Genomic DNA, 20,750 nt, shown 5'->3' with positions numbered 1-20,750 from the left:
GAAAATTTTAATGGTAGGTAAATCAAAGCGAAGCATACACACAGATTCATTGTACAAGTCTTGTATGCTTGCCTCTTCTTGGAGTGTTTTCAAAGTAAAGTTAGACACTTAAATAAAAATAAAGAGTGAAAGACAGGCAAGTTCCTATGAAGCCCACCGCAGACCCAGCAGGCAGCAGCCTGCAAGGACCTGCATGGTGTGGGTGAGGCCTGCGGCTCTCAGCAAAGGCCAGGGGTTATTTTCAGGTTTCAATGGCTTTATTTTTTCCAATGATTTTTCTCTCCAGATGTCCAGTATCCTTGCCATAATGGCTGAAGTTCGTGGTCTGACCAAGCGACTGGAGAATGCCTTCTGCTCAGCTGGGTGATCCCATGACTGGCCTTCACAGCCCGGTCAGCCACAGTTTCAGGGACAAGACGTACGACAGCCCCTCCTCTGTGGTCTGGCCACAAAGGCTCATCTGAGTTTACACAAAGGTCCCAGGCTGGACTTCGTCGGTCAACTTCCTCACCTCCGGTGATCCACTCCAATGGCATCTGTGACTCTGTGAAAACCCTGCTCTCTGGAAGCACAGAAAACAAACAAGTCCGGCCGATGGGCCTGCTCTAACAGGACGCCCCAGGCATGGTGACATCTGCCCTGCCCCATCCCAGGGGCATCGCATGGGTGTTCTCTGCAGTCTTCACCCAGCCATGGCTTCTGTGTAGGACGGGAACCAAGTACCAACAACCCCCTCACTTTGGAACCTAGGTAACCATCTATGCAGGGCTGGGGGCGTTTGGCCTAAGGCTGCCCTTGAAATCACATGGCCTGGCAAATGCAGGCAGGGCTCAAAACTCAGTTAACACAGAGCAGGCTAATTTTTTTAAGCAGGCTGATTCTCAAGCTGGTGATTTTGTGTGGCCCATGAATCATGTTCTATTCAAATGGCCTTTGGCAGAAAAAGGTTCCCTGGCTGGACTTATTTCTACCAGGCGTCCTCAGGCCTGCCCTGGGTGTGAATTCTGAATTCCCGTGGCACTGCTTGTCCTTTATGAGAATAGTAACGTGATTCCCCCCATGTCCTGAATATACCCCTCAAGGCCCTCCTGAATGAGGAACACAGAGACATCTCAGTGCATCCTCTGTATTCAAGGCACCGGAAGCGACTCCCAGGTCCCCAGTCAAGCCATGCTCAGTCACACTCACTTCAAAAGGGCCTCCAGCTCGCGCTTGACTCTGCCCACCACGGGTGGCCCACCGTAGGTGAGGGCCGTGTACAGCTGCACCAGGGAGGCCCCGGCCTGGATCTTCTCCAGCGCATCCTGCCCACTGCTGACTCCACCCACTCCAATGATGGGGATCCTGCCTGCAGGGGAGCACAGGGAAACATGGAGACAAGGGGCGTGAGGCCCTGCACTCCACGGGTTCCAGGTACAGCCCAGGAGCCCATCCCATAACCCAGACCCCAGAAGGCTTGCCTTCAGTGAGTGTGTACATGTCTCGAATGGTTTGAGTGGATAAATCCCGCAGTGGCTTCCCGCTCAGCCCTCCGGCCTCAGAGGACAGGGCGCCCCGCAGGCAGGCGGGACGGCTCACTGTGGTGTTGGTGATGATCAGTCCATCGACGCCCACCTGCAAGAGACAGAGCAAAGCCAGCAGTCATGGCGGACGTGCTCAGAGAAACCTCCCAGGACGGCTGAGGCAACAGCCGGGGATTCCTGCAGCCCACAGGTGCCCCAGCCCTCATCCTGCTGGCCTTCCTCAGCTCAGCGTGACACCAGCTGCCACCATCCTGAGCCCCTGGAACATGCCACGAGCACCGCGTCTGATCCTTATAACCACCCACCTAACAGTGTGCTGGGCCAGGTTCCAGGAAAGAAGTGGTGGGACTGGGGTTTGAACCCACGACTGCTGGGCTCAGTCTGTTTCCACTGCCCTCCTATGCCCTAGAGGCCTGGGGAGGGAGACACCGAAGGAAGCAGGTCACCACATCATCACAGGCACCAACAGCCTTCTCATCATGCAGGCAACCACAGACGCTGCCATCGTGACGCCAGCCCGCCGGCCAGGGGCCACCCCACACGGACCTCTCTCACCACGCTGGCGATGTCCTCCTTGTCCTGGGCCGTGAGGTCAGGGGCGATCTTCACCAGCACCGCTGGATGGTGTGGCCCCTTCAGGGCATCCCTCTCCTGCAGCACCTAGGGCCACAAAAGGTCCAGAGGTGAGGACCCCCAGCGGGCAGCCAGGCAGGGAACCTCAGCCCTCGGTGGTCTCACAGCCCCCATCACGTGGACCTTGTTCAAGTGTGCGGAATCAAGGGATTCCCACTGGCATCACCTCTACCTCAAGGTTGCACAGGTCACTTTCCCCCTAGAGTCCAACAAGGAAATACCTGTCCCTACTACCACGCAGTTCCCTCACTGGGCTGGCTGTGGGACAGCGACAGGCGGCAGTCAAGGTCCCTGCTCTCTGGACTCCAGGGCTGGCAGCCACAGACACAGGTCACTGGGCAGTTATATGACAGCACGTGAGCAACTGCCAGCAGGGGCCCTAGGGTGCTCCGGAAGGGCAGAGTGGGCCCAGGGTTAAGGACGGCCAGTGATGCTAAGCTTCCACTGCAGGAGGGGACAGGTGGGGGAATGAACACACAGAAAAGCAACTACCCACCTTGGTCAGCAGGCAGCGCAGCTCAGCCTTGCCCTGCAGCCGCCGCAGCCCAGCCGTGTTGGGACTGGACACATTCACCACCAGGTAGTCGGCCAGCGGGCCCAGGACCCGGACGCCCTCGGTGTAGTCCGCAGCAGCATCCACCGAAGTCTTGTTCTTCCCCAGGTTTATGCCCAGTGGCATCCCTTCTGCAAGTGGCACAGGCCCCGCACCTGTCCTTAGGCGCCAGCACTGACAGCACAAGTCACTAACCACCTCCCAACCTGAGCCTGCCCACACCTGCCGACACTGTGAACCACGGCATGGCACTGCCACCTGCTGCCCAAACAGCAGCACACTGCCCGTGGATCACAAGGTCGGGGCAACTGCAAGGACGTCCTACCACGTCTCGCCCTTTTCGCTGTTAAATCTAACCAGCACTAGAGAAGCCAAAAGAACAAAGAACTGGTGATCTGAAATGAATGCTGTTTGCACTGTGCACCTTACACTTGCCTCTGCTTGGAAGTCTTGTCTCGGCAGAGCGCAGGTCCTGCATTAAAAGGGCCCACTTATCAACAGGATGGCCCGGTGATTCTGAAAAGTGTCTCATTTTACACCTATGTTAGCACAGCCAGCCTCCTTACCTAAAAATCCACAGATTTCAACTGCTTTTGCACCCAAATAAATTCATCTTAACGCCATCTTTCTTTTTTTTTTTTTTGCAGTTATCCTTGAGTGAGACTGCATGTGAGAACTTTTGCTTTATGCTGCTCTCCATTTCCTAACCCTTCTGGAATTAATGTTATCTTTACAGTGGACAGGACACCAGAGCAGGACACGGGAAAACGGCATTCAGCTCTGCTCACATCCTCACTGTCCATGCATGGCTCTGCCCTCCCGAGCCAGGTAAGCCATGATAACATATTACAAAATGAGTTAAAAGGCTGAGCCCTTGCTGGACTGTACATCTCCATGACAACCTCAGAGGCTGTGGTGGAGCCAGGCCCATCCCCCCAGGTCAGGCTCCCGGGTCCCTGGTGGTTTCCATGTATCACCCAGGCGCGTTTCTTTGGCTAGGATTGTTCCCAACATTTCTCCCACTTTCCCTCCTGGACAGTGAAGAAAGCTCCCCCAGCACAGCCGCACTTTACCTGCTGTGAGCATGGCCTGCACCTGCCGCCTGGCCTGTAACCTGTGCTCCACCACCGAGAGCCCGTGACTGTTAAATCCGTACCTGCATCACACAGAGGAAAAGGCAAGATGAGCAGGCCGAGTGCTGCAGAGCCAGCACCGCCAGGGCCATTTCCACCATGTATTTACGACAGGGAAACAGAAGCAGGGTGAGACGCTGCTTGGGACGCCCACGTTCCGAACTGGAGTGCCCGGGTTCCAGTCACAGCTCTGCTGCAATTCCAGATTCCTGTTAATGCCTGGGAGGTACCAGGCAAAGGCTCAGGTACCCGAGACCCTACCATCCACACAGGGGATCTGGCTGGAGTGCTAGGCTCCTGGAGGCAGCCACTGTGGGCATTTGGAGAGTAAACCAACAGATAGAAGAACCCACTTTCCCTTCCTCATACTGTCTCTCTGAACACATACACACACTAGAATTAGTTCATTCACTTCCAGTCTCAGCATCCCTGGGACTCCCAGAGAACTTTCCAGAGCATGATCAAGCACAAAGGGAAGACTAAAATGTGCAGACAAGCTGCTCAGCCCTAGTAGTACAAACAGCTGGCACCCCTCAGCAGGAGCTGCCCTGCCCAGATCCCACTTCCCGAGCCATATTCCTTCCTCTGGTGACTGTGCACTTCCCCAGCTGGCCTCCTGACACCCTTCCTGTGCCCTCAGATGGCCCCCTTCCTGGCCTAGATACAGTGCTCCCTTCTGTCCCAGCCCCAGGCTTCCCCGTGCAGTGGCACAGCTGCCTTGATACCCTCCTCCTGCTCAGGATGTACGCGAGGTGCTTCAAAAACAGAATTACATGTTTATTTTGGTGCACAGATCCATGCACAGCTTTTTCGTGATAAACGCTGTACACAGATTGTGTTTCAAAGGCCCCCTCCTGTAGTGTGCCTGGCCAGTTCTGAAGGTATCAATTCTCTCTAACACTGGAAAACTGCCCTGAAACAAGCACAGTAGAGCAGCAGGCTCTCCCAACAGCTCAGGCTCCCCAAAGGCCTCGCAGCGCCCCGAGGAGGAGGAGGAGGGCATGTGGTGTAGCCAGTAAGGCACCTTGGTGCTGTAGAGCCCCCGGGGTTCACGCCCACCCGTGCCTGAGTCCAGCCACCTGCTAATGCAGACCATGGGGTCAGCCAGGAAGCTCAAGTAATCAGGCCCCTGTCCTGGACGTGGGGCTCCTGAAGGGCATTCCCAGCTTCGGCCTGGTACGCTCCCAGCCATTTGTTGGCCTTTTTGGGGTAAGCTAACACATCAGAGCATGGTCTGTCTTCCCCCTTTCTGGGTCTCCTGTCCTGTCCCCTCACCCACAAGAACAGGTGCTTTCAAACTCTTACCAAAGAGGGTCTGGTCTCCTTTCTTGGTTTGCTGCAATCAGACCTGCCCAGGGAGGACAAGGGACAGACACTACACCTGCAAGGACTTCTCTCACTGAAAGTGGCTGTGTGTCCTCACTGTGGGATTGCCCTGTCCCCTGAAGGCCGGGCTACCTGTCCAACACGAGAGATGCTAGGGGATCGGACACTGGCTTTGGAAGATTGGTGCAGGTAAAAGTAGAGAAGTCGGTTCTTTGTCTGGTCCTACACTAAAATGCTGACTTTTAGGGTTCAGTGTGATAGGCCAGCGGCTAGGGTCCTCACTTTTAGCGCACCGGGATCCCATATGGGCACCAGTTCTAATCCCGGCGGCCCTGCTTCCCATCCAGCTCCCTGTTTGTGACCTGGGAAAGCAGTCGAGGACGACCCAAAGCCTTAGGACCCTGTACCATGTGGGAGACCCAGAGGAGGCTCCGAGCTCCTGGCTTCGGATCAGCTTGGCTCTGGCTGTTATGGCCACTAGGGGAGTGAATCAGAGGATGGAAGATCTTCCTCTCTGTCTCTCCTCCTCTCTGTATATCTGACCTCCCAATAAAAATAAAATAAATCTTTTTAAAAATCCTAACTTTTAAATATATATTACATGTCCATAAAACACAATAATTGCAAATAATGGTTAATATAATTTATTAAAATTAATTCCATGTTATTTCTTTTTTCTGTTTCAATGTAGTCACTAGAATTACTGTACATACATTGCAGGGCCAGCCTTGGGGAGGGACACAGGAGCTGCCGGCCTGGAGAAGGGGCAGGGTACTTCCGACAGGCACAGCTCCACCAGGCGGTGGCTCCAGGACTGCAGCTAAGCCGCTCAGCTCTGTGTGCAATGCAAGTAAGCCAGCCTGACCGGCACTGGGCAGACACCCCAAAGGGGCTCCTGAACATTCCAAATGACAGAAAAACATCCTTCCAACCCCATACTAGAAACAAGCCTGGCTGGCGAGAAGGACCCCTGGTTAACTGGGCACCCACGGGCCTACCTGTTGATGACAGCCTGGTCCTCAGGGAGGCGGAAGACGCGGGGTTTTGGGTTTCCTTCCTGAGGCTTTGGGGTCACACTTCCAACCTCGACAAAGCCGAAGCCCATCTTATACAGGCCGTCCACGGCTTCCCCATGCTTGTCAAATCCAGCAGCAATGCCTATCGGGTTTCGGAATTTGTGGCCTAGGACTCTCACTTCCTGGGAAGGAAAGACAGGAGGCTATCCCAGCGTGTCCCAGGGTGCGGTCCCTGGTACCCCAGCTCACTCCAGAATGTCCTTGGGGAGCTTATGAAGCACCTCAAAACTCAGATCCGGAGAGTGGGCGTGGCAGGGGCAGGTGGCTTGCTGCCTGTTAGGGTTGGTGAACCCCAACACTGTGTTACCCCAAGGCTCAGGGGAGCTGTCTCCACCGTGGACTGGACAGGAGACCAGGAGAACTCCAGTCACGGTTCACGGCATGCCTTCAAGTCTCCTAGCAGGGCTGCTAGGAATCCACAGAGCTAAACCTTTAATCAGCTGAAGCAAGCCCTAGCTACGCTCCCCAGCTGCCGCCCCTCAGCCTAGCTGATAAAAGGCCCCTTTGGGCGTGGCGAGGAGACAGCTCCTGCAGCCAAGGGCAGCGCGGGCAGCACCGGGGAAGCCAGCGAAGAGCTCCAAAGCGATGCCAGAGGTAAGGGCTGCGAAGGCGGACCGTACGCACAAAGGCAGGAGAAAGCTCGGGTGTGGCCAGGCAGGTACCAGGAAGCTGGCAGGAGGGGCTCTGTGGGGACGGAGCGGGCCACGGGACAGGCTGCCCTGGCGGCGAGCAGGCCCCACCCTGAGACCCGGCAAGCACGACTGTAGCAGACAGCCAGGGCTCCTGGCCGCACCAGAGGTGACCGCAGGCTCCAACACCCAGCTGTGACTGCGGGGCAGGACCCCAGAGAAGAGCTGGGGGGCTACAACCAGAAGGCTGGGTTGGGTGAGAGTTGCCAGGGGGCCAGGGTGTGCCCTGGCAAGCTTGGACTCTGCCCGGATGCACTGCTGCCAGCCAGGGCTACGCACACACAGGTGCCTAGGGCCGGCTCAGAGGAAGCAGGGCCTTCCCACCACCAAGGCGAGGCAGAACCTGGGTGTCTGCACCCCACACTGGTCCCAGGGCTTCCCCAGGAGCAGTCTGGGGTAAGGAAAGTGGTGCTTTGTCCGCCTGCAGCGCCTTTACCTCAGGGGCTCAGCGGGGGTCAGAGACAGGGACCACAGTCTAAGGGAGAAAGTAGATGGGACCCATTGCTGGCGACCTTGAGTGCTTCCTAACCGTCACCCCAGGACCCATGGTCCCCACTGAGGGGCTCACTGTATGCAGCCAGGGCATGCCTGAGGACACCGTGGGGGGGGGGGGGGCCCCCACCCCCGCCTTCCATGCTGCTCAACTCCAGGGCACCGCAAGGCCCACACCTGGAGCTGGCTGGCGGAGGCGCAGGTGTGGACTGTTGAGCTGATGGGCCAAGGCAGGTGTCTGCGCCTTGCGTCCCGGGCAGGCTCAGCCCAGCTGCACCCCTTAGAGGGCTGAGGGCTGCCCTACTCGGCAGAGGGGCAAGTAAGCCACCCAGAACCTCAGCAAGGCTGGAGCACGGCTGCTGGCCTGCTTGCCAGATCCAGCCACCATTGTCCAAGTCTGTCCTGCCAGTCATGGGTGACCCTGGGCAGTGCCTGAACTCCCTAAGGCAGGACCCCAGCTCCCTGGCGCCCGACCTAACGTGTGCTGGTAGCACCTACCAGCATCTCGGAGTCCTGCTGCTTGGCTGGAGGCAGGAGTCCCAGGGAGGTGACGCGCACGGCCAGCCGGTGTGCTGTCTCGGGGTCCAGCAGCCGCTGCAGGGCCGGCATCAGGTGCTCTGCGTAGAAGTGCTCATCCCCAGTGGCCGTCAGGTAGGAGGTGAAGAGCAGGCCTCCACCCCCCAGGATGACCGCGGCGTCCAGGGCCCGCCTCTGGAAGACAGGGAGCCAGTCAGGGGACTGCCCACCAGCCCAGGCCCTGCACCCTCCGGTGTGGAAGCGCCTACCCTGGGCCCCAAGCTTCTGAGAGGGCAGTGCTTCCCCCTGGGGGAGCTGGCTGCAGTGCCGGCAATGCCAACCGCCCCAGTGGACAGGGAGCTGGCAGTTCCTGAGACAGGTGGGCAGCCTGGGGGACAGCCTGGGGGACAGCCTGGCCCTGCAGGCCACCTCCCGGTGTCTGACGCTGCACCACTCGGCCTGATTGACTAAGCCCCGCGGGAACGGCGAGGCGTCCAGCCTGACACTGACATAAATGTTATTTTCTTTTACTATAAATTCATTTTTATATCCCAAATAGGATATTGTGACTTGGAACGAAAATGTAATCTTCGTGTTTTTCTTATTTCTAATAAAGGTAAATCGGTGGCCATGCAAATATAACAGCTGTAAAGAAAAAATTTTTTAAAGACCCAAGTTAATTCCCAGAGAGAACGAAGCCCGAGAAAGCCGGGGGGAGCCCGGCCAGGGGCGGCTGGAGCAGTCAGGGCACGGGATCAGGCTAGCCGGGACCCCTGCGGTGCCGATCGGCACCGGGCACCCGCTCCGTGCCGGGGCCCACCCAGCCCGCCACGCCGGCCAGAACCCTCCGCCCGCGCGCCGAGCCCACGGCCCCGCTCACCCTCAGCTGTCTCCACGCCATGCTGCCTCGTGCCGGGGGCCTGCTCCGAGTGCGCCGCCATTGGTGGAGACGGGCCGGCCCCGCCCACATCGCCGACGCGGCACCGGTCCACCAATAGCGGGACAGGAGAGAGAAGCGGGCGTCGCGGGGGGGAACATCCGGCTCCGCCCCCGGAGGTTCTGATTGGTCGGGAACGCGCCTGCGCAGCCTGAGGGACGCGAGGTGGCTGCGCGCCGGGGCTCCTCCGAGATGCCCGGACGACTCCGAGGTTGCCTAGGGGGCTTCCGGACCTGGGGCCGCGGGAGGGACTGTTAGGCAACTTCAGGCCGCCACGTCCGTGTGGCCAAGGCCCCATCCTTTCCAAAGGAACGTGTTTTAAAGTATGGTTTCAGATCCTGTTGTATCATATATACCTACAGTTCTTATTTGCCAGCTTGAAATACTTTACTATGTTGGTATGATGAATATACACTAGGGGTATGTTTTAGTTAAGCCTTTATTTTCTGCTTGCAAGCTCAAGTTAATTCAGATTTTAAGAGAAATGTACACATTTTCTTAGGCCCTGAGTGTCTGAGTGTCTGGTGGATGACAACCCCAGTTTCGCCACTTTTGAGAGAGTGCTTGTTTACTTCCTAAATACCCAGCAGTGCCTGGCCTGGGGCAGAAGCTTGAAACTCGATCCCTCTGTCCCAGGAAGAACTGGGAAGGGAGTGCGCTGGTGGGATTCTGGCATTCCGGCTGGCATCCCAATGCAGCACCAAACAGAGCACCTGTTCTTCCAACCAGGATGCTGGCGAGGCAGTGAGCTTGGGCTTGGGTGTGCTGACCGAGTGTGTCCTGCCCAGAGCGGTGGCCCGGTCAGCAGCGTTGGTCGCTTAGTCAGCAGTGCCCTGGCTGGAGTACTAGTTCAGTGGAGGCACTGGGCATGAATGGCTTCAGTCGCATCTTCCTGGCTTGCTTGATCACGCCTCACCTGCAGTAGTTGCTTCCTGGCTGCTGTTGCAGCAGGTGAAATACTTGCAGAGCTGTGGTGAGAGTTACAGCGGATGGTGGGGGCAAGCACCTTGGCACAATTAGCTAATCAAGCACTAGGATCAGGTATGGGCACAGGTTCGCTCCCTTTCCCGTGTGGCTCTGTGCTTGTAGCCTGGGAAAGCAGTCCTGGGCAGCCCAAAGCCTTGGGACCCTGTGCCCGCATGGGAGACCGGAAAGAAGCTCCTGGCCCTTGACTTTGCATTGGCTCCGCTCCTGCTGTTGTGTCCACTTGAGAGTGAACCAGCAAATTAAACATCTTTGTCTTGTCTCTCCCTCTATCTGCGAATCTGCCTTTCCAATAAATTTTTTTTAAATAAGACGGGGGTGGGGGCGGGAGTTAACAGGAGCATTTTTGATGTCACAGTCGGTGTCTTCAGTTTTCTCCCCTGCACAGAAGTATCTGATCGGACGATATGTGCGGACGCGGTGACGTTTTGAGAAGCGTCTGTGATAATTTACATGCTCGATGTGCGACCGAGTAGTTGTGCTTAGGAACTTAGCCCTGCTTTCACACTTTGGAGTAAATCCATTCAATCGACTCGCATCCCATCCTGACAAGGTGTTGCCTCAGTGTTTGTTCTCAGCACATTCTCACCGAGGGCGGCTGGGTGGGTAGGTGTATTGGTTTGTTTCATTTGAGCTGCTTGTGCTCTACATGGAAAGGACTGAGGCACGTGTGGGTACGGGCCTGGGTGGGCTTTGCAGGTGACATCACTACGAGATTGCCTTAGCAGAAGGCAACTAGCAAAGCCTCCTGATGGTACGCTGAGGGAGGCAGCCAGCGAGGTTCCCTTGCTGGGTTCCTGCTTCCCTTGTGGGAGTCCTGGATGGGGAGTTCAGCTCAGAGCTTTATTTCTGGCTGTGGAGAGACTGGGAGCCAGGTGGACTTTATAAATGAATGAATAAATGGAACTTGTGACTCTGAAAAGTCCCTCTGTTTTTAAGATTTTATTTTTGGGTCCAATGCGGTAGCCTAGTGGCTAACGTCCTCACGTTGTATGTGCTGGGATCCCATGCGAGCACCAGTTTGTATCCTGGCTGCTCTACTTCCCTTCTAGCTCCCAGCTGTGGTCTGGGAAAGCAGCAGAGGATGGCTTAAAACCTTGAGACCCTGCACCAAAATGGAAGACCAAGAAGAGGCTCCTGGTTCCTGGCTTCAGCTCCAGCTGTTACGTCCCCTTGGGGAATAAATCAGACATGATCCTTCTGCCTCTTCTTCTCTCTGTAAATCTAAATTTCCAATGTAAAAACATTTTCATTTGAAAGGTAGATTTTGCAGAGAAGGAGTGACACAAAAAGATCTTCTGTCCACTAGGTCACTTCCCAGATGGTCACAATGGCCAAAGCTCTGCCACTCCGAAGCCAGCAGCCAGGAGCCTCTTCTGGGTCTCCCGTGTGGGTGCAGGGTCCCCAGGCTGTGGGTCATCCCTATTGCCTTCCCAGGCCACAAGCAGGGAGCTGCGTGGGAAGTGGAGCAGTCAGGTCATGAACCAGCCCCCACACGGGATCGCTGTGCTGTAGGCAGAGGATTAGTTTGCTATGCCACCACAGCAGCTCCCTCCCCTTGAGGAGGGGCAGGGATGGGGGAGACTTCGGAAGAGTGAGCCAACAAGTGAGACGTTGTTTTCTCTCCCTCCCTGTGTGCCTTTAAAAGTTCTGTTTTATGAAACATGCATTACGTGTTTGTGCATTAGGGACAGATACTGTAAGGTTTGAACGCATAAAAAGCATCCCTCGGGCCCAGCGCAATAGCATGGCAGTTAAAGTCCTCGCCTTGAATGCTATAGGATCCCATATGGGCACCAGTTCTAATCCTGAAGGCCCCCCAAAGGCCCCGCTTCCCATCCAGCTCCCTGCTTGTGGCCTGGGAAGGCAGTTGAGGACGGCCCAAAACTTTGGGACCCTGCACCTGCACGGGAGACTTGAAAGAAGCTCTTGGCTCCTGGCTCCGGGTTGGCTCAGCTCCAGCCATTGTGGCCACTTGAGGAGTGAACCATCTGACAGAAGATCTTGCTCTCTCTCTCTCTCCTCTGTATATCCGCCTTTCCAATGAAAAAAAGAAAAGGCACCCCTCATCAAGTGGTGGCCTAGTGCTGGTCAGGGTCGGCGCTCCTCCGAAACCTTGCAAGCAAAATGTGCTCTTCACAGAGCAGCTTCCGGCTCCTGCAGCCTTCCTCCCGAGCCCCATCTCTGTCTCCCTTTCGAATCTGTGGGGCAGTCACTTCTTCCTCAACTGGCCCTTGGCAGTTCTGGCAGTATCGCTCTGATGGCCTGTCTCACCATCTTCCTTCATTGCATCTTTTATTTCCAAATGATAGATTTTTTGCTGTTTATCTTTGATGATGTTTACATAGTTGAGAAGGATGTATGCCCATGTGGACCACTGGGAAAGGTGGGAAAGGTGAGGGAATTGGGGCAGGTGAATGAGACAACTGCCTCCGCTTTTTTTCCTTTCTGTACTGGGCAGAGGGGATGGGATCGTAAAAGGGCCCCTCCCAGCAGCCCCGCCGCATCAGGATCCGGGATGGGGACCAGCCACTCGGTGTCATCCGAGGGTGTTGAGCTTTTTGGACATTTAAGGTTTGTACCGCATTGTTCTGGCAGCTGGCTCTTGCACTCTTAGTCAAACAGGGACCCGGGCTTCAGAGACCTTTTTCATTTTGGTGTCCATGTCCGGGATGGCATGAAGAAGCTGCGTGAGCTCCATGTGGGCAGATGTGCTGACGGGAAACTGCCCAGCAGTCTGTGGTTGCATTTGTAAAGACTTTCCCCAAGGAAGCGAGCAAGCTGTGCCACCAGATGGCAGGTGTGTCCCAGGTAAAGACCAAAGGCTATGCTGTGAGAACAAAGGCTTTGCGGCATAGAAAGCAAGCCACATGCTGCAGCCAAAGGGTCCCAAGCCCGAACTGTGTGTGTCCACTGTTGAGTCGGTAGAAGGTGCATTGTGTTGGCTTTGGTTTTGTTGATGTTGACCTTGTGTTGTTCATTGTTGCATTGAGCGGGGCGCCTCTGGCCGTCACGGCTGTGTGAGAACTGCACGGCACACTGCACACAGGATTGTACGCGTGGAAGCAGCACAGTGCAGTGAGCATCCCGGGGATGGGGCGTGGGGGATGCCTGGGACTAGAGGCAGAAGTCCACGGGAGGACCGGGGGCTGCACTGTCCCCTACAGGGGACCCGGCCAAACCCGTGGATGTGCAGGCTCTGGGCAAAAACCCAAACCCCTGAGAGGAAGGCTACACAGGTCTCCATTTTTTAGTGTGTGTGGCAGTTCTGTCACTCACTCTTTTTTAAGATTTATTTTATTTATTTATTTGGAAAGGCAAAAAGAGAAGAGGAGAGACAGAGAGGAAGATCTTCCGTCCGGTGGTTCACTCCCCAACCAGCCACAATGGCCAGAGCTGAGCCAACCCAAAGCCAGGAGCCCCCTCCAGGTCTCCCACATGGGTGCAGGATCCCAAAGCCTTGGGCTGTCCTCGACTGCTTTCCCGAGCCACAAGCAGGGAGTTGGATGGGAAGCGGGGCCTTTGGGATAGCAGCGTGTGCAAGGCTAGGACTTTAGCCACTAGGCTACCACGCTGGGCCCTGTCATTCACTTCTGTACACAAAGACACCGATCTTTGAAAACTCTTGTTAGTCTGTAAGCATATTTTCTTTGAAATAAATAAATAAATGTATCAGTTTGCCAGCCATTCAGGCTGTCTGGGCTTGATGCTGTGGTTGGTGTCTCTAGCTGGTTTGTAGACACAGGTGCCGCCGGCGCAGCTGTCCAGGCCCATGTCTTGTTGAACTCTGCTGTTTGCATTCAGCTTGCAGATCTCCATGTGGGTCCTTGGGAGGAATCAGAGCAGAACTCTTTTGTACCCTTGGCAGACGATTCCCTATTCAAAAGGATAGCGAGGAGCGAGACACACCCTCGAGCAGAGAGCTATGTAAAGGATTAGGCAGCTGCGATGTCCCACACGCGCTTTCCCGCTCCTTGTCCACGGAGAAAATGCTGCCCACACCAAGGAGCTGGCTTTGGTTCTGCATCAGCACAGCTCTGGTCCTGGGGCATGGCGGGGAGAGGGAGTGTTACCAGCTCCACAGATTGAAGGTCACCCTAGAGGGAGCTGAAAGTTACTGTCGTAACCGTAACCGTGGGGGACACCTCCCTGATGACTGGAACCAGAACACTCCCGGCTTCATCCAGGACTCCCTGGAAGAAGGGACCAAATGGTGGATCGGGCAAAAGTCGGTGCCCCTGAGCGAGCCGCAGGAAAAGCACTCAGGTAAGGCTCCAGGGTTTGTGAAGGAAACTTCCTCAAGTTTTATTATGGGAGGGGAGCAGAAAAACAAGCTTAACCAAAAATGGGTCCCTTTGTCTCATCCCCCTCGTGGCCCTGTTATATCCTTTGCTTTGTGTAGCAAAGGGGAGGGGAAGCTTCTACATCTTAATAGAGGCATTGTATAGGATCCTAAAGGGGAAAAGGGATTTTTAAGTTTTATTTATGAAAGGGAGAAAGAGATTTTCCACCTGCTGGTTCAGTTTCCAAGTGCCTCCAAGCCAAATCCAGGAGCCATTAACTTAATTCACATGGCCCACGTGGCCGGCAGGCACCCAATTCCTTGACCTACCACCTGCTGCCTCCCAAGGCCTACACTGGCAGGAAACTGGAATCCGGAGCCAGTGCCAGTGCTCAGAGGCAGGCACGCAGATGTCTGGGCCTGTAGACCTAACATCTGGCCCAGGGAAGGAAGTTTGACAGGTTTTTTTCTTCAGGGTAACTGTCTCATTATATTTGGCTCCAATTTTCCTAATGCAAAAATGAGAAATATCTTTGATCTTTGCTACCTAAATAGAAGCAAAATGCTGTGCAGTGGTTTTGCTTTTGAAGAACCCAAGTGCTATTTATCACTCGTAACATCTTTAACATCAGGCTTACATCCATCCTGATATTTGTGACAGAAAAAAACAAACAACCAGCTAAAGGCGGGAGCAGGCAGGGACGGCCTGTTTTCCGTCTGTTGAAGCCAGTCAGGTGTGGTTTCCGTATTCGTGAGGCTCATCTGGGTGTCTTTCCACAGACAGCGTTGCCCGCCCACTGCTGGTCAACTGCACTCTGGTGTCCAAGACGTCGGGGCGGACCAGGCTGGAAGAGGACTCGTGCACCAGTAGACATTACCTCATCTGCAAAGTTGGTGAGTGACAGCTAGTGCCACCAAAGACCCCAAGTTTTAGAGGTCACCCTAAAGAGAGGGCCCGTGTGGGATAGGAGTGAGATGGGCCGGATCGGGACTCCTTGGTTGTGATACTGATGAGAGAGGGAGGCTGTGTGTGCTTGCGGAGACATCTTCGTGCGCCCCATACAGAGCCTCGCTGTCCCACTGGTGTCTTGACCGGGACAGAGTTGGGGGGCCATGGAAAAGCTGACTGTCTTCTGGGGGGGGCCACACCCCCGCACTCACAGGGAAGAATGGGAGAGGGAGGGAGGATGTGGCATCCCGGGAAACAGGTGAGGAGGTGTGCCTGGCGCGGTGGTGACCTTGTTGCAGAAGCCTTGCTTCTGCGGGCGGGGGTTCAGCTCTCATCTTTGCAGAGTTTCTGTCTCTTTCGCTCCGGGGTGCTCAGGGATGCTATGGAGTTATATTCTCACTGAACTATGAAGCATCTGCAGACAACTGCAGCGGAGTGTACGGTGGTTTGCTCTGCTCTAGGAACTGGCGGCAAGCAGGTTCCCAGCATCTCAGAGGGTCAGTGGTGACGCTCCTCGCCCGCCCACTAGAGCTTGATGGTCTTTAGGGTGTATTTGGCAGTGATGGGATGCCTTCCCCCCCCCCCAAGGGCCACAGCCAGGAGCAAGGAGACCAAGGCGTGAGGGGAGTGGCCGTGAATTCCATCCCCATGAAAGGCTTCCCTATGGCCAGCCGCCTTGCAGCTACGTCCCTCAGATCTGGTCATTCTAGGAGTTTCCTCTGTCCTGCCTACTTCCAGCTGGAAGAGTGACTTCTAAAGAGCCTTATTGATGATGTTTGGCATCTGTTTTTCACTCTTAGTTACTTAAATTTTTTTTAAATTTGCTAGATATTTTCTACTTTCTGGGTCACTCCCAAAAAGCCAGTAAAGACCAGAGCTGGGCTAGGCCAAAGCCAGGAGCCTGGAATTTGACCCAGGTGCCCCACATGGGTAGGAGGGACCCCAGTAACTGAGCCATCAGGTGCTGCTCCCTCAGGTCCGTGTCCACAGGGAACTAGCTAGAATCCTGGGGCCACAGTGCGAGATCGGGGGCGTCACACCGAGACCATGTAAGCCACGACACGGGCATCCTGAACCGGACCTTACCTCATGGCTCAGTGCCCACCCCTGGTTGGCAGTTTCTTGACCTAAATGCTTAGCCCAGTGATTGCACCCCTGGGTGTTGGTGGCAGAGAGTGACACCCTGTGCTCGCACGGTGTATCTGTGAGTATTCCCAACCATTTTTCTCAGACTCGGGCGAGCTGGAAGCGCAGAGTGGTGACTGGTTGCGGGTCATCCGTGCAGGGAGCACAGCTGGCCATGAAAGGGACAGGCCGCTGAGGCGCACCGCACCCAAATCTCCGAGTCACACCGGGGGACAGAACAGTCCAGAAGGCAGTGCTGTGTGGATTGTGATTTTTGCATGTCCTTCACATGGCAGAGTTACAGGAAAGGAGAGCGAAGGAGAGGTTGGCAAGGTTGAAGATGGAGGTGGGCCTGGTCACAGAGGGCAGTGCCAAGGATTGAGGGGATCCTGGGAGAATCTCTGCATCCAAAATATCAGTGTTAACACCCTGGCAATACCGTAGCACCCCAGATGTCACCCTGCAGGGAACTGGATAAGAGTGCATGGTATTGGGGCCAGCCCGGTGGTGTTGCCAGCTAATCCTCCTATGCATCCCATATTGGCACCAATTCAAGTCCCAACTGCTTCAGTTTTTTTCTCTTAATTTATTGAAAACACAAGGCAGTGCCATTGTGTTCCTATTAAAATTTTTCACTAGAAACAATTTTAAGGGACATGCCTTTATTTTTTCTTTAAGATTGACTTATTTTTTTTAAAGATTATTTTTATTGCAGTCAGATATACAGAGAGGAGGAGAGGCAGGGAAGATCTTCTGTCTGATAATTCACTCCCCAAGTGAGCATAACGGCTGTTGCTGTACCGATCTGGAGCCAGGAGCCAGGAACTCCCTCCAGGTCTCCCACCACAAGGGTGCAGGATCCCAAAGCCTTGGGCCATCCTCGACTGCTTTCCCAGGCCACAAGTAGGGAGCTGGATGGGAAGCGGAGCTGCCAGGACTAGAACCAGCACCCATATGGAATCCCAGCACATTCAAGGCGAGGACTTTAGCCACTAGGCCATGGTACTGGGCCCCATATTCCCATTTTTAAAAAGATTTTGTTTACTTTTCTCAGAAAGGCAGACTTACAGAAGAGAAGAGACACTGAAAGAACTTCCATCTGCTGGTTGACTGCTCAAGTGGCCACATTGGCCAGAGCTGAGCCAGTCTAGAGCCAGGAGCTGCTTCTGGGTCTCCCCCATGGATGCGCGGTCCTGAGGCTTTGGGCCATTCTCTACTGCCAAGCCACAAGCAGGGAGCTGGAAGGGAAGTGGAATAGCCAGGACATGAACTGGTGCCCATATGGGATCCCAGTATGTGAAGGAAGAGGATTAACCAATTGAACCAAGCCCACCCTCTGCCCTCAACCTTGATTTTGATTTTGGGCTTCCAACCTCCAGATGTGAGAAGTAGATATTTGTTCTCCCCATTACCCCACCTGTACTAATCTGATATAGCAGCATAAGGCAGACTAAAACAAGAATACAAGCGTAAATCAAAATGTGGAGCGATCCGGGGTCAGCGTTTGTGGCTTAGTGGTTCAGATCCCAGCTGTTGCACTTCCGCTCCAGCTCCCTGATGGCCTGGGATAACAGGAAGGACAGCCCAGGCCCCTGGGCCTCTTGCCCAGGATCAAGCTCGTATTAAGCTGTGTGGGATTTTCTTTCTTAGGAACACTAGTGACGCTGGGACGATGCAGCTGATCTGAGCTCTGCACAGACCAGCTGGGCACGTGTGGGTAGGACCGTGGGGATCTGCAGGGGTGGGAGAGCAGGTGCACCATCTCTAGGAGCAGGCAGATGCTGCGAAGGGGCTGTTTGGCAACAGAAGCCGGAAGGGCTCCAAATGCTGTCCGCGTCTCCATGGGTTGGAGAGCAAGGTCACCGCTTGACCGGAACGTGAAGATTCTGGATGTTTAGTAGACAGGAGAGCCACACGGAAGAATGGGAGAGTTGAGTTGAAAGGAGCAGCGGTGCACCAGGGAGCATACTACAGGAAGGGAGCATACTACAGGAAGGGAGCATACTACAGGGAGCCACAGGAAGTTGGTGGTTCTGATCCTGGATAGGGATGGAGCCAACATGGCTGCGACCTCCCACGGCACGAGTGAGAAAATCGGACACAGGGCCAACAAGGGTACATGCGCAAGGGCACGCCCAGCCCCTGAGCTCCAGCAGGACTCCCAGGAGAATGTCCTGCCTCGTGGGTCGTTTCTCCAGGGCAGCACGAGTGCCCGACAACGCTGACCCATGAGGTAGCTCTCCCCCGAGCTGCTGTCTGGCATAAGGTGATGTGACTACAGGCAGGAGCTTAGCCAGCTGTGCCACGATGCTGGCTCCCCTCTCCAGTATGTCCTACATCTGTTTGCAATCACTTCCTGTTGCTGCTGCCATTTAAAAACTGGTAGTCAACTTTCTGTCTTTGTGAATATTTTGTAAAGCTGCCAGTTAGACCTGTGACCTCTAAGTTAACTTCTGCTTTGACCTCCAAACACATTCCTTTGTAGGTGAAGATGACAATCAAGGGAATGAAAATAACTCAAGTTCCAGGAAAACAGAGAAAGAAGTTAAGAGAGGACAAGGACAAGACTCAGGTGATCTGCCACTCCTCTCGCCACCTCGGTGTCAGACACCAGCCCCTGTCTGACAGGTGCACAGGCGAGAACGATGCTGGAATGCGGTACCTGGACATGCACCTGCCGGAGCGCTGCCCGCCTTCCCTTGTGGCTGATCTTTGGCCTTTGCTTTTGTTTTTCTCGAAATGTCCTTAATCGTCTTCTTTGCATATATGCCCATTAAAGAAAAGATAATTCTCAACAAAATTTTTCAGTCCAGAAGGAGAAGGTTCTCTAACCTTCTCTTCCTCCCTTTCTCTCTCTCTCTCTCCCTGATCCCTCCTTCTCCCACCCTGCACTAACTGGGGAAAAGGCGTTAGCCTGGAATGACTTCAAGGAAAGTCAGAGTTGATCAGGAAATGCCCTGACAGACCTTGGAAGTGGATCTGCTGGTCAATGCCAAGGGCCACCCTCACTGCTATGAGTGTCGTCCATCCTGGCCAGCAAGCTCTTGGCATACAACCCTCGAGAACTCTTTGGAAAGTGTCAGGCCACAGCCCTGGAGAGTGGGGAATCTCTGAATGTGAAGGGTGTCTTTAGTCGTGACAGATGGCAAGGCCTGGGTCCCCACGCGGGTTCCCATGCTCCCTGCAGCAGCGTGGCATAAGCAGCTGCCCACATTCTAGGGCCAGACCCGAGAGCATTTGCTGGTGACGCTCAGGGAAGGGAAGTTGAGCAGCAAATGGCTGCACACCAGAGGGGCAGGACGGGCGACAGGCGGACAGCCTGCTGGGAGAAGCGCCTGCTGTGCCTCTTGGAGGGCACACGCAGAGGGAGTCGGTGCCTCTAAGTGTCTGTCTACTTTGTATGTCCTTGGGGATAAATAGACCCATTTTTCAAACTAGGTAGGTTGTCATTGGTTCAAGTCCTCCGAGTTGGAGGCAAAACCAGCTCTTCCATCTCTGTCTTCTGCCCTTGGTAACATCTGCCTTGGCAGACAGGTGTGAGGATGAATGACAGGCATGTGTCAGAACCCCGTCCCCTCCTCTCCCTGGGCAGCAACAGCTTGTTGTTGCGGTCGCTTGTGTGAAAACACGTTTGATTTGGAGCCAAGAATAAGATATCCTCACATAAGACAGAAATACACATTTCTGTGTGACACTTTCAATTGAACTTCGTCTGTTTTTCTCTCTCTTGCAGTGACTCGCCCTGCACCTGCAGGCCAACCGTCCACTTCCTCTCAGGTAACTTCTTACTCTCACACCAGGCATTACTGTTACTCCCGTGGGTCACCCCCGAACTCTGTCTTGCGGATGGCTCTGGTACAGTGTTCTAATTAGGAAACTACTTGAACGTAGAAAAGAATCGGACTGAACAGGTGCTTCATTATGTATTTTCATTCCTTTGGGAGGCAAGGCCCCTACCCACTGTTGTGTTCTCCAGATACCAGCCTTTCCTGGTCCTGGGTCAGAACTCAGTCTGAGCCTCCCGTGGGAAGGGCAGGGACCTGGCCGTCTGTGCCATCCCCCTCCCTCCCCAGCCAGCTGGAATTAGGTTTGTAGCCCAGACTTCACTGCAGGCCCTCCGATGAGGAAACAGGTACCCCACCCAGTGCTTCATCCCAAGGACCCTGTCCATCCCTTGGCTTTCAAGAAAGATGTGTGAACACCCATTGTTGGTGTTTGTGTCTGTTGGTTGGCTGCTCTCTGCTTGAAAATGACTCAGCACCTAATGAAAATATGGTATAATAAAACCTAGAAAGGGAAGAAGCCTCGAGGTAGAAACAGTGTGCATAACATGTTAAACTTGTCCGTGTTCTTGGCCTTGCGTCCCGCACACGAGCCTCTTGGTGGGCATCTGGAACTGCGCGAGCATGTTCCCTTGCGACCAGCATGCTCAGCCCGTGTGAGAGGCAGCAGGATGAAGGTTCTCTAAGCTGGACCCCTGAAATGGGCCCAGAAAAGAAGAAAGCAGAGGGTTTTGCTGGCAGAACACTTCA

The 20,750-nt window shown here is 54.8% G+C and overlaps 2 protein-coding genes and 1 long non-coding RNA gene across 4 annotated transcripts in view; 2 read left to right on the top strand and 1 right to left on the bottom strand.

Annotated features, from left to right (window-relative positions):
• TXNL4B (thioredoxin like 4B) overlaps positions 1-822 on the top strand; it is a 32,534-nt gene extending 31,712 nt beyond the window's left edge. The window contains exon 5 of the mRNA XM_040982425.1: positions 287-822. Within this exon, the coding sequence (XP_040838359.1) occupies positions 287-308 (22 nt within the window). The 3' untranslated portion in view covers positions 309-822. The remainder of the gene's footprint in view (positions 1-286) is intronic.
• DHODH (dihydroorotate dehydrogenase (quinone)) lies at positions 244-8,852 on the bottom strand. Its single transcript, XM_040982417.1, has 9 exons — positions 8,822-8,852; positions 7,924-8,136; positions 6,167-6,366; positions 3,783-3,865; positions 2,653-2,840; positions 2,070-2,183; positions 1,461-1,614; positions 1,189-1,348; positions 244-562 (listed from the first exon to the last, which is right to left on the bottom strand). Exons 1-9 carry the CDS (start codon positions 8,840-8,842, stop codon positions 508-510), a joined length of 1,188 nt encoding a protein of 395 aa, XP_040838351.1. The 5' UTR covers positions 8,843-8,852; the 3' UTR covers positions 244-507.
• On the top strand, positions 5,155-19,077 carry LOC121157947. 2 transcript variants are annotated; one of them, XR_005884124.1, is made up of 3 exons: positions 5,155-5,357; positions 14,925-15,038; positions 18,704-19,077. It is a non-coding gene; the product is annotated as an uncharacterized LOC121157947 (long non-coding RNA). The 2 variants fall into 2 exon arrangements; XR_005884123.1 differs by lacking the exon at positions 5,155-5,357 and adding an exon at positions 13,900-14,128.
• Positions 19,078-20,750: the final 1,673 nt, after the last annotated feature.

The sequence above is a fragment of the Ochotona curzoniae genome, unplaced genomic scaffold, assembly GCF_017591425.1.
Source record: "Ochotona curzoniae isolate NIBS_2020 unplaced genomic scaffold, NIBS_Ocur_1.0 contig_3622, whole genome shotgun sequence".
Classification (NCBI taxonomy): domain Eukaryota; kingdom Metazoa; phylum Chordata; class Mammalia; order Lagomorpha; family Ochotonidae; genus Ochotona; species Ochotona curzoniae.
Note: the sequence above shows the minus strand (reverse complement) of the source record. Positions and strands in the feature narration are given on the sequence as shown.

Excerpts from the sequence above, each read along its gene's own strand:
- DHODH (XM_040982417.1), bottom strand. The coding sequence starts at position 8,842 with ATGGCGTGGAGACAGCTGAGG. Across the intron at positions 3,866-6,166 it reads GACCAGGCTGTCATCAACAG|GTACGGATTTAACAGTCACG; the intron begins GTAGGCCCGTGG and ends TGTGTGATGCAG. Across the intron at positions 2,841-3,782 it reads GCAGGCCATGCTCACAGCAG|AAGGGATGCCACTGGGCATA; the intron begins GTAAAGTGCGGC and ends TGCCACTTGCAG.